At 39.1% G+C, this 12,131-nt stretch overlaps 2 protein-coding genes across 3 annotated transcripts; one reads left to right on the top strand and one right to left on the bottom strand.

Annotated features, from left to right (window-relative positions):
• The first annotated feature begins 209 nt into the window (after positions 1 to 209).
• fadd (Fas (tnfrsf6)-associated via death domain) lies at positions 210 to 4,548 on the top strand. The gene is made up of 2 exons (XM_084352175.1): positions 210 to 702; positions 4,155 to 4,548. The coding sequence occupies exons 1-2, from the start codon at positions 405 to 407 to the stop codon at positions 4,430 to 4,432; spliced, it is 576 nt and encodes a 191-aa protein (XP_084208301.1). The 5' UTR covers positions 210 to 404; the 3' UTR covers positions 4,433 to 4,548.
• A 1,313-nt stretch (positions 4,549 to 5,861) lies between these two features.
• LOC311256812 (high choriolytic enzyme 1-like) lies at positions 5,862 to 11,856 on the bottom strand (the record flags this gene model as incomplete). 2 transcript variants are annotated; one of them, XM_084352156.1, is made up of 7 exons in its annotated part: positions 5,862 to 5,986; positions 6,792 to 6,916; positions 8,049 to 8,130; positions 9,668 to 9,846; positions 10,347 to 10,467; positions 11,057 to 11,212; positions 11,733 to 11,856. In XM_084352156.1, coding segments are annotated over 7 exons (789 nt in total). In that variant the 3' UTR covers positions 5,862 to 5,984. The 2 variants fall into 2 exon arrangements, with proteins under 2 accessions (XP_084208282.1, XP_084208281.1); XM_084352155.1 differs by lacking the exon at positions 5,862 to 5,986 and having other exon boundaries at positions 6,500 to 6,916.
• Positions 11,857 to 12,131: the final 275 nt, after the last annotated feature.

Below are 12,131 nucleotides of genomic sequence, written 5' to 3'. Positions count from 1 at the left end.
TTTCTCCACATTGGTGCAGTAAAAAAAATGATTTAAAGTGTTTTTTATTCATCATGGGCGCATGAAACACTTTAATGTAACATATTTTATTTTAAATGTAGGTTCGATATAGCTTACTGTTCTTAATACATTTATTTTGAAAACCGGAAGTACATACGCTGTTTCTCCGCATTTACCATAATGCTGAGAATACTATACTCGATATTTAGGTGCGGCTGATTTGACCACGGAGATCGGAGTGACGGCCGGCTTGACCGCAGTGACTCAAGTCTAGAAGTCTTCACTGGAACCTGTGAAGGACCTCTGCAAACTCACGACGCACAAACATACGGAAGTGAAAGTAAAAGTTATTTCCTAGTTCACACACTTCCTGCCGTCAGTGAGTTGCTGTGTGTGTACAAGACATGAGCTCCTCACAGTTGAACTCCGTTTTACTGGAGATTTCTAACGACTTGTCCCCTGAACAGCTGGACAAAATGAAGTTTCTGTGCGAGGACTTAGGGAAAAAAGTGCTGGAAAAGATCGACACTGGAACAAAACTGTTCCAGGTTTTGAAGGAGAGACGCAAGCTGGACCACGACAACGTTGAGTATCTGTGTCAGATGCTCACAAAAATCTGTCGAGAGGACCTCTCAGACAAATTAAAAGGTTTAACAAGGAAGTCTGGGTCAACGAGCGACGAACCGCCCGAGACGGAGAAAGGTACAGTGAGTGTTTAGAGTCACTGTGTTCAGACAGCAGCAGGTTCAAGGAACGACTACTTCTACTACTACTTCTACTACTTCTACTACTACTACTACTACTACTACTACCACCACTACTGCTACTACTGATACTAATACTACTATTAATATTAATACCAATACTACTAACACTACACTATTAATACTAATACTAATACTACTACTACTGCTAGGCTACTGCTTCTAGAAGCTATTTTGGGTTCTGCTGCCCAGTCAAACGGTGACACTGTCCTGCTCATTAGGTCCACTCAGGTAAAACAAATGTAGTCAATAGTCCTGCAGTAAATGTGATTCATGAGGCTGCTCAGTTTGTGCTGCTACTGAACTATATTGTGTTCGACTGACAGGTCAGACACCAGTCAGTATAACACAATACAGTTTAACAGCTCGACAAACTGAACATCAGAACCTTCATGAAGGAGGATTTATTCTGCTGCATGCTGTACTACATTAGTTTTAGCTAGTGGTACCGAATAAACTTGACACTTGGTGTGATTGACCTCTTAAATCAGTATGATCAGCATCATGACAATGGGATTGACGTGCTTTTATTACAATTTAACTCTTACTTAGACATTTTGTCCAAGAATGGGCCAAGCTCCAAAAACACATCCTACATTACCCATAATGCACTTTGATAGTCACGGCTCACAATATTGATTTTTTTCAGTCGATAACTGATAATTACCTGCTTCTTATGGCAGATACCAATAAGATAAACGATAATATAAATTGATGATTTAATATTCAATAACTCTAATAACGTGTTGTTTTAAAACTTTAGCTCAGGGAAGTCCACAGTGCAATGAGCAAATATGCAGCTCTCACATTTCATAATCCAACAGTTCTTCTTCTGAATTTGTAGTTTCACATTGTTCTGACAGATGTGATCTCTTTATATGCTGTTTGTTTCTGTTATATGTCATAATTTGCTATAACTCGCTGTGAGAATGATGAACTCCTAGTCCAACTTAGTGTGAGGCAACCATTAGCTGTTATATGCCGTCTGTTAGTTGTCTCTGAACTTGCCATGGCATGTGCTCATTGGGAATGCCCAGTGAGAAAGCACTCTGACTGACTGACTATGTACTTGACTGACTGACTGACTGACTGACTGACTGACTGTCTGTCTGACTGACTGATTGACTTACTATCTGACTGACTGACTGACTGACTGACTTAAAGGATAACTACCGTTTTTTACAACCTGGACCTTATTTCTAGCAAAAAATATGGTCATTTACTCACCCAGATAACTTTGGTGTCATTTAAAGTCGTTCGGACGAAATTAGATCCAGTGTAGCGCCGATATATCCATATAATGCGAGTGACGGGGCATCGACACACAGCCTCTATATAACGCATTATCTACCACGAAACTAGTTCTTTTCACCAATATTTTGTCATGATATGCTAGTGCTATTCCCCTCTGAGTCCGGGCTCGTCCGTTATCAACATCCGGGGTCAAACTAGCAGTAGCAGCTACAGGTAAACAAGCCGGCTGTCGCGGGTGCGCGCGCAGCTCAGAGACGACATCCTCCAGGTCAGAGGTAGTAGGTCAACCTACAGACCCCGGATGTTGATAACAGACGAGCCCGGACTCAGAGGGGAATAGCACTAGCATATCGTAACAAAATATTGGTGGAATGAACTAGTTTCGTGGCAGATAATGTGTTATATAGAGGCTGTGTGTCGATGCCCCGTCACTCGCATTATATGGATATATACACTGGATCTAATTTCGTCCGAACGACGCCGAATGACACCAAAGTTATTTGGGTGAGTAAATGACCATATATTTTGCTGGAAATAAGGTCCAGGTTGTAAAAAACGGTAGTTATCCTTTAAGGCTGATTTAAAAAAAACTAAAAAACAAAACTTTGATCACCAGGACACAATCTTACATGTGGACAGTTAAGCAGTGTTGTAAAAAGTGCCAAAAGTCAAACCTGAGTAAAAAGTAAAGATATTGTATTCACATGTTATTTTGGATAATACTGTTAGAACTACAGTTCCCATGATGCTTTGCAGGTAAGCTTGTTGATCATAAGGACAGTTAAAATGAAGTTATCAAGAGTTTTATTTTTTCTTTCTAAGCAGATGTATGGGCCTTTATTCATGATGGAAATCATATATAATATGATATCCTTAATAAGCCTGTATCCTTGGATTGTGTAAGTTTCATGTCTGTGTGTTCTGTGAAGAAGATGTAAGATTTCTGACACAAATTGCAGCAAATGGACACAAAATGTTTCTATCTCCTTCTATCACAGCCACTGCCACAGCTCTAACTGCCGACTGTGTCTGTGATCATCAGCAGCCAAACAACAATAACTTCCTGTTGTGCGTGCCTTTCACCTTGCATAGTATCTTAACCTCACGTCTCTCACTCTGCTGTTACGTAATTTACTTTATTTTTTAACCAATAGCCCACTTTAAAGCAAGTAGAGTTTTACTGGCCCCTTGTTTTTTTTCACAGGCTTGGCAACCAAAAGATGAAAAACTCTTTCCCTTAAATTGATAATTCATGATAACTTTTCAGAGCAGGGGCGATTCTTGGGTCAGACCTTTAGGGGTGCTCAGCTCCCATACATTTCAAATTCTGTAAATTTTTTTTTCTTCCCCTCAGCTAAACAGTTAGTTCTACCATAATAATCTTCACTACTTGTCCACTTTCTCATCTGGTTCTTTCTACTCTCGCTCTTGTTTTGCAGAGAAAAAATCATAGCCTATATCCATGTATGTAAAAACAGACATTTCTTTGGAGCCATATGAAGTCTGAAGTACAGTCAACGTCTTTACCGCTTTCAAATTCATGTTGCATCATACAGAACGAAACAAAGACAGACATCACAAGGCGTAACATAGTGAGTTGTCAACTTGAGTCATCTTAATTTCCCCTGTCTCTCCGAGGGACCAGTCCACTCTGCTCCATAGTGGAGCCTAGCCAGCACAAGTCTCACATAGCCCTACCTGCCTCCACAACGTGTCAGCTGTACACCCGCGATAAACAGACAGAGGAGGAGAGAAACTATTGCCTCAGTAAATTACAACAAAACGCAGTAAAGACTTGCACTGTGCTGAAATTAGTGCACATTCAAGAGGTAAACTACATAATTGCATATATTCTGTTTCTTTCAGGGGGATGGGGAATATAAGAAAATAATTTTGATAATAGGCTAGTTATTTTAAAATTGTAGGGGTGCTTTTTCAGTGTTTCAGTGAATTACATAGAATAGGGAGAGATAAAACATAAAGGTGTTTGTTTGCAAAACAAACAAATGCTCCTATATTTCAACACTTACAGTAAAAAGACTTCAGTCAATGAGTACAGTACAATATATGTTGTTTCTCATAATTATGAAATGTTTCTTTTCTAACCCTCAATGTCTCCTCCTCCTGCTCCTTCAGCCAAACTGGACATTGCCACAGAGGTGATTTCCGAGAATCTGGGAAGGAATTGGCGTAAACTGGGCCGCAAACTGGGTTTGACTGATGTCAAACTGGAGTCCATCTCCAAGAGGCATCCCACAGAACTGGAGGAGACGGCTGTGGAGCTGCTAAATGAGTGGAGGAAGAATCGAGGAGCCGAGGCCCGAGCAGAGGATCTTATAAAAACCCTGAGAGCCTGCCAGTTCAACCTGACTGCTGATAAAGTGGAGTCCAGACTTGCAACCCCCGAAAATTGATGGAGTTTTACGGATCAGATAAGAGTGAACTTTGAAAAGAAATGAAAGCTCTGATTTAAAGAAATTAAGTTTCAAGAGAGTTGCACACAGATATATTAAATAATGCCAAAAATCAAGACCAGACATCTTTGTTGAGGTGAATTACACTTCCTGATTGAATCATGCAGCAGAGCAAGAGTAAGTGTGTTTAAAGGGCTGATCAGAGGTCTGTCAATAATAATGATATTGCTCAGTTTCCATGTTTTTATCTGAATCTGAAAACAAAAGAATGAACTCGGTAACATTCTGATTTATTAAATATTGATTACTCTACTGACTTATGGAGGTGGTGGTAGACATTATTAAATGGAAAATGCTGTTTTTCAGTTTCTGCTATTGTGAAATAAGTTATTTTTGTCTTTTCAATGGAACAAGATGATACAGGGACCTTCTCAATGTCCTGTGATTTATATTGGCATGCAGTCACTAGATATGTGAATATATAGTCGATTAGATGGAAATAGTAAGACATTTTGCAAAACCCACTTTTTCTTCATCTGGTGAGATCAATACAACTTTCATATCTGTTTATCAAATATAAGGCCACACCGACAGCAAACTGCTGCTTCTGCACATTGATTTGTGTATGTATTGAACAAAGAAGTTGCAACCTGTTGATCAGTGAGCTTTGGAGGGGCTGTTCAGAAGACCGACCAATGGACTAACCAGGCTAGTTGTTTACCTCGTTTCCAGTCTTTGTGCTTTGCTAAGCCAACCAGATTGTTAGCGTAGCTTCATATTTAAAGATTTGATATGATATATGTAAGAATTCTGCATTACAATGTCTAAAAACAACAAGTGTTCTTAAGAACATTTGGTGGGCATTTCATTTAGTTGGCTTTTGCTGTCGCACTTCTGGGATAGAGTCAGAGACACTAAACATAATGTGAACAACACTAAAACGTTACCTCCTCCATGAACAAATGTGCCCGAATCACATCAAATCGATTTTCATTAAATGGTGGTGTGCTCATCTCTAGCCAACAAATTTGACTGGGGATCATGAGTTTTTATTCGCCCCAAACAGCCAGATAATTTTACTGTACATTAGACGTAAACCAGTGAGCAACATGCACAGAGGGTGTGTGTGTGTGTCTGTGTTTAAATTCGGGTGCATGTAATAGACACAAATGGTGGTATCAACAACCCAGATGCCAGAAAATGAATAAAAGCATATTTTCCAAATTGTCTAACTATTCCTTTTAATATTATGTTGTCTAAAATGAAACAAATTGGAAGTCATTGTAATAATATAAGGAAAATGGCTTACTGATCAGAAGCTATCCAACAGTTGATGATTTTTTTTTCATGTGACATCAAATCCAGTGTCTCATTAATGTATCCAGAATCCACAAAGTGTGTATATTCTTTGCAATTTAATGAAATTGTCAGGCAGCAATCCGCTTTTTATGCTTTCAAAGGTTAAGATGTATTTTTACAGGACAACCCAAAACCCTCATCTTCTTCCCTCGCTCTGTTGACATCAGGGCAGGGGGGCAAGGTCAGGGGAAGTTTCTGCAGAGGAAATGCATGTTATTAGTGGAGCCTTTTTGAAGGGACAGTGTAAAAGTGGGATTGATAGGTGCTTGCTATTCTATTCTATTCTAGCTGTATGAATATTCCAATGTTGACTGTAACATTAAATAACAGGTTCTCATTTCACTAAGTCTGTTTTAAAACAACACTCATATGCCCATACATCAGCCATAACAGTAAAAGGGCTAACAGGTAAAGTGAATAACAGTGATCATCCTTTTACAATGCAATGTATCCTGGGAAACCTTGGGTCCAGGGATTCATGTCACAAAAACTGCCTAGGAATGGCCTAAAGTAAGTGACAAAGAAGTCAAATTCAAATTCCCCAGATCCCAATCTGATCAAGCAGCTGTGCGATGTGCTGGCACAAGTCTGCTACAAGGATGCCTCACCTCACATCCAACACTATTATTATATTTCACTGCACTGTTGGGAGGGGGACAATAAACAGAAAATTAACTCAAGAGCGATTTCTGAAGGGGACACCAAAAGTCCTGTTACTAAATGTATACAGGTAACCATGAATACTTGGCCTACTATTAACCTTTAATGAAATCACTTTTATTGGGAAGCACTTTCGGAAAGGCTCTCATCAGGGCCAGTATGGACAGCAGGAATGACTACATCAAGCAAAAACTGTTTCCATGTTCATATGGACACCTGGGTATTGTTTTAAGACAGACATGAATAATTGTTGAAGTGTAAAGGCCCACTTCACATTTTTAGACACAGTTCTGAGGGACTGCAGAGAATTTGCTTCACTGTGACTCCACAGACTACTTACAGCAATCGTACAGCCTGTTAAGCCTATCAATGTCATTCTTGCTCATCTGGCTGGCCTGGCCAAATGATACATTGCTGTCAGGAATGGGCACCATAGTGGGACGGTTGTTCTTGGAGAAGGCGTACCTGGAGAATAACAGACGGCACAATACAAAGCTGGGTGAGCTTGGAAATCATGTGAAGCTGGCCTTATTGATAAGACTGGGTACCCTTCACTGACACCGACTCTAACACCCCCTCAACCTTCTGCAAGTTACATCAATGTAGTGTCTACATCTATTGAATTGTATCATGCATATTACAAATATTCTTTAAATGAATACTAGAGTACTGCACTGCAGTACTGCAGCAGCAGTGATCTGCAGAGGTGACTTCCTTTGCCAGATGTTTATGTACTGTAATGTGGACTGCTTACTGGAGGGAAACACACTTTACTTCATGAAGACATCAGGAGAGGTGAAAAAAGAGAGAGGCAGAGTGTTATTTGAGTTCTGAGTTCAGTTGGAGTTGGCCAGAATTTAAACTCACAGACACAATGCCTGTGGCTAATAACGATGCTAATGCTTACGGCTAGTGTCCAGTAAAGTAAGCTGGCTGTTTGGGGAGGATAAACACTACATGAGTAACGGGAATAAACACAAAAGATTCTGCATTTAAACTTGCTTCACTGGTGGTGAACACACCATTAAACAACCACCACTGCTGATGAATATCTACCTGACATGACGCAGGCACAAATTTTAACGAACGTGGTAATGTTTAAAGTTTTATTCTCCTTAAATGTTGTCTTTTTGGCTGACTTCCATACCCCAGAGGTATGAGGCGACCAAACAAAATGCACCTTACTTTGAGTAAATTGTGGATTTCTCTGGTTTGAACATTGTTGGAAGCTTTTGGGATAATGTAAGTACACAAATCATCAAAATAAAGAGCATAGGTCTAATCATAACAAGTAACATTTATATTGCACATATACTGTTTTTATAATATTTCTGTCATATGTTATTTTTTTTCGCCACTTGCAGTATTTTTGTCTTTCTTTATATTTTCTACTCTGGTATTCCTATGCACCAAAATACCATGGCAAATTCCTGGTATATGAAAACCTACTCAGCAATAAAACTGATTCTGATTCTGATTCTGAAAAATTCGAAAATCTTCAAAGACCCTAAAGGCAAGTACTTCAATGCAGTTACAAGTGTGGTATAATGATAATGTATTAAATTAAGTAAATGAAACAAAGATGGGGTATCCATACCTCTCATACTGCATGACAGAGTTGTAGTCATAAGGAGTTCCCTGGTTCAGAGTGTTAATCTTATCGAAGTTGTACGCCATGCCTGCAGAGGTGAGAGAAAATACACATTTACTGTGAGAGAATTTGCATTTCAATTCAATACAACAAACATGGTTTCAGGAATGGTTTGCCAATTGTTGGCCAGTAGGGGATTTGACCCAGCAACGTTTGTATCCCCCAGAGAAGGTGACTTACTGAATGCACAAAAACTGGGGTATTCTTTTCTTGTTGGAATTGGACATTTGTAGAAATTTGGTTTCACTTTAATAAGCCACGGCTACTTTATTCAGGTAATACCAAATTTAATGCATCGACAGAATCACGACTCTATAGAGTTTGTGCAAATGTTGTATGAATAGATGAGATATAAACTCCAATACTCAAAATGCTTTGGTAGGCCTTTTCACAAACAGGGCATGGAGATATATACGTACGTAAGGTTAATGATGGTTGGACAATTTTTGAAATTACTGCTAAGCCCCAACTCTTGTGAAGTTTATTGCTCTAATTTTGAAAACTAAAGTATTCAACAACCCTTGGTCCAATTATGGTCCACAGAAATTGTGATACTGTTGAAAAACATATAAAAAACAAAAAAAACAAACAATCAAAATGGTGGACAATTATTTGGACAGACTTTTATGGCCCAGGATGATTTGTTGTAGAGCATATTGAGCTGGACTTATGATGTTAGGGGGGGCTACAGTGCCACCATCTGGCCGATTTGGCTCATATCTTGAGAGGTATTTTATGATAACAATACAATACATTTTATTTACAGGCACCTTTCAGAGCACTCAAGGACACCTTACAAGACCAGGTTAAAAAAGCAACAAACAGCTTTCAAACATACAAAAAAAATCAAAGGTATAAGCTAAACGCCAATACAATAACTAGAAAAATACTTTCTAGTTATTGTTACTTAAAATAATAAGTAACAAAAAACTAAATCTGTGTGCGAGATTGTGTACTGAGAGATGAGAGTGTGAAGCGTAACTATCATTCTGGTCACGAGAAGAGGAAGAAAAACAACATGAGAGTGAACTGTGGAAACAGCAGTCAGGAAAACCTTTTTTTCCCTCTCTCCAAGTGTAATATCAGCAATCAACAGTAATATTAAGTTGATGTGTGCTAGCTTGCAGAGCCAGTGCATCTCTCTGTAGTCTGTCTGTCTTGCTAACGTTAGCTGGACTGGGCAGTGCATCTGCTCTCTGTGTTCTGTGACTTTGTCCCTGACAGAAGTAAGAGAGAAATACAAGTTTTTATAACGTCTGATAAGAGCCAACGGGCAGCTTTGTTAACAAAGTTGAAAAAAGTTTAGCTAGTGTATTCTTTATACAGCTTTTTCAAAACACTACACACACTTCTCTACATCAGACAGAAATCTAACATGTCACTTCCGCATGTCACTGTCACTGCCTTTCAGAATGCCACACCTATGAACCAGTGTTTGATTTTTTTTACTTGATTTTTGGTTAATGTAACAGCCAGAAAACTGATTCTTTTCTCTGTTCATTCAGAGGCTATTTGTGCCTCTACAGCAATTCGTATAAGAAGTCATGGAACAGAAACAGTCTAACCATCAATGATGTTTTCCCAGTACACCCTGATGTGGTTGTCCCTGTCAGAGCGGGTCTGTTCATGGTTGAAGCCAAGTGCATGGAGCAGCTCATGCTGGACGGTGCTGTGGTACAGACAGCCCTGACGGCTCAGAGACACAGTCTGACCACCACCCTGACGACCCACGTAGGAATAGCAGCTGTCGACACACGAACACAGAAATCATACAAAATATCACCTTGAAGAATTGTAAAGGGAAGTGTTGCTATCTGGTCCTTGTAGAACAGCAGTGTAACAAGTGTCTGTCAGATCGTTTCTATTCAAACATTATTCTGTATTTCCTCGCTATCCTACTAATGACCACTGACCACTATCAGTGGCCGCTTCAAATGTTTTCTTAAGTATTTGTCGTTAAGTCCTGGGGAAAATAGTCAACTAATAACTAACATTCTGTGGTTAATGAAATGTAAATTCATTTGTGTTTCATGAACATGTATGAAAGTAAATCAAAGGGAGGACTAAGATGCTTGAGCAACTTAGTGACAATGAGCAACTTACAATTTCTTGAAAGTCCTGATACAAAGGTTTTATTCATGTATGACTGAGACACAAGACTGCTTGAAGGTTTAAATTGTTGGAGGTTATGGCTCACACCATGCCAGTGAGTTGTGAAACTACAGCGTCCTACTAGAGTCTTACCCGTTCCTGGACTCAATGCTCAGCCACTCATAATCACCGTTCTGGTAGGGTCTGAAACGGATGCAGGAAATGGAAGAGAAAGACTCCAGGCCACGAGTGATGATGGACATCTCACGAGAGGCTGGCAGGACAAATATGGCATGTTGAGAATATCTGTAGCTGTCTTACTCTTACCATACACATTATTGTTGTGTAAGTCAGCTGTGTCCACTGGGAACTTTTAGTAGGAACAATCCCAATATTATTATTTTGGACTGTTGGCAAAATTACTATAATTATTATTATTATCATCATTATTATTTTATCATTATTGTTGTTGTTGTTGTTGTCGTTGTTGTTATTATTAGTAGTATTATTATTACTGCAGCAGCAGTTATTATTTCATTATTAGACAAAGTGTAGAATATCAGTGGTGTTATTTCACTGCTTTAATGTTTTACCACATCAACTTCATTAATTTTTGTAAATATAAGCTTATTCTGAATTTAATGGCAGCAACATGTGTCAAACAAGTCCCCAGAACTGACAAAAAAGGAAAGTTCCTTATTGTAGCTTATACAAAGTGTCATGTGTATAAAGATGTAAATATTTATGGGGATATCCATCTAAATTAACTGTGACTGTAGCTGTTATGATATGTGGCAATCTTCTGTGAGTAAAATGCATTAGTCCCTATAAAACTAAATCTAAGTAAAACAATCAATGCTTACAGTAGTGGTTGGCAATATAGTAGGGGATGTAGACTTTCCCATCGCTCCACTTTTGCCACAGGCAGCCTCTGGAGGTGCAGGGGTCAGCGTTTCTGTCGGCCTCTGGCTTGACAGCAATGTCTCCTCCGATCAGGGTGGGTTCATCAAAGTCAGGGGCTGCAAGACCAAGGTGTGTATTGTTGTTGCATTCAGGTTGGAGCACATTTTACCACCACCATATGACAGTGAGGTGTCACAGGCCAATAGTGACTGATTATTTTTGGATCAGAGGCTGCTAAAATCGTTATTTTATTATCACAGTGGAACAGCCAGAACATCATTGGACACTAAAGCTCTACAGAGGCAATGATAGCGCCACCGCTGTGGTTTGCCAAATATAACTAATGCTGTATGATTACTTGTTTCAAATGGATAACCAAAACTGTAGGCAGATTTGTCTGCTCTGTCACCAACATTCACAAAGTAACAGTCCACTGCTATAACTGATACGTAAGGAACCTTTTAGTCCCAACTTAAAGTGTGTTGGTTTTGAGACCCACGCTTGTAAAACTAATTGTTGCATTTTGATTTTTTTGATTCATTTTTTCTCCAGTATGACCACTACAGCATGGTTAAAGCCTGAATAAGGTTAGGGGACTAAAACAGAACAGTTGAGGTAAGGAAAAGCTCTACTCACTTCGGTCTCTGTTGGCTCTTTCCAGCAGCTCACCAACAGAAAGCTCCCTGGATGTGTCCTCCTCAGTGGTAGCAACCTCTGCGGAACACATTGCGTATGATACTGAATGAACTGTACACATCATTATTTTGAAAATATGACCTTGACATCAGAATCACTTCAACTGTAAGTGCAAGAAAATCTACTTGGTTGCTCATATACAATTATTCATTAAATATGTAATAACACAAAAATGAAATTCTAGATCAAAATACGTCTTCTGTTTTACTGCTCAGTTTTTATTTAAACTTGAATAAAGAGGGGTTCTTTTTTTTTTCTTACCTTCCTGTACTCGCCCGCAGTGACATGGTAAAGAATAGCAAAATGTTATGGAAAATCATTCACAAAGACAGGGTATAA

Source organism: Pagrus pagrus (genome assembly GCF_965226575.1).
Source record: "Pagrus pagrus genome assembly, chromosome: 1".
Classification (NCBI taxonomy): Eukaryota; Metazoa; Chordata; class Actinopteri; order Spariformes; family Sparidae; genus Pagrus; species Pagrus pagrus.
This window is presented reverse-complemented; position numbering and strand designations above follow the sequence as displayed.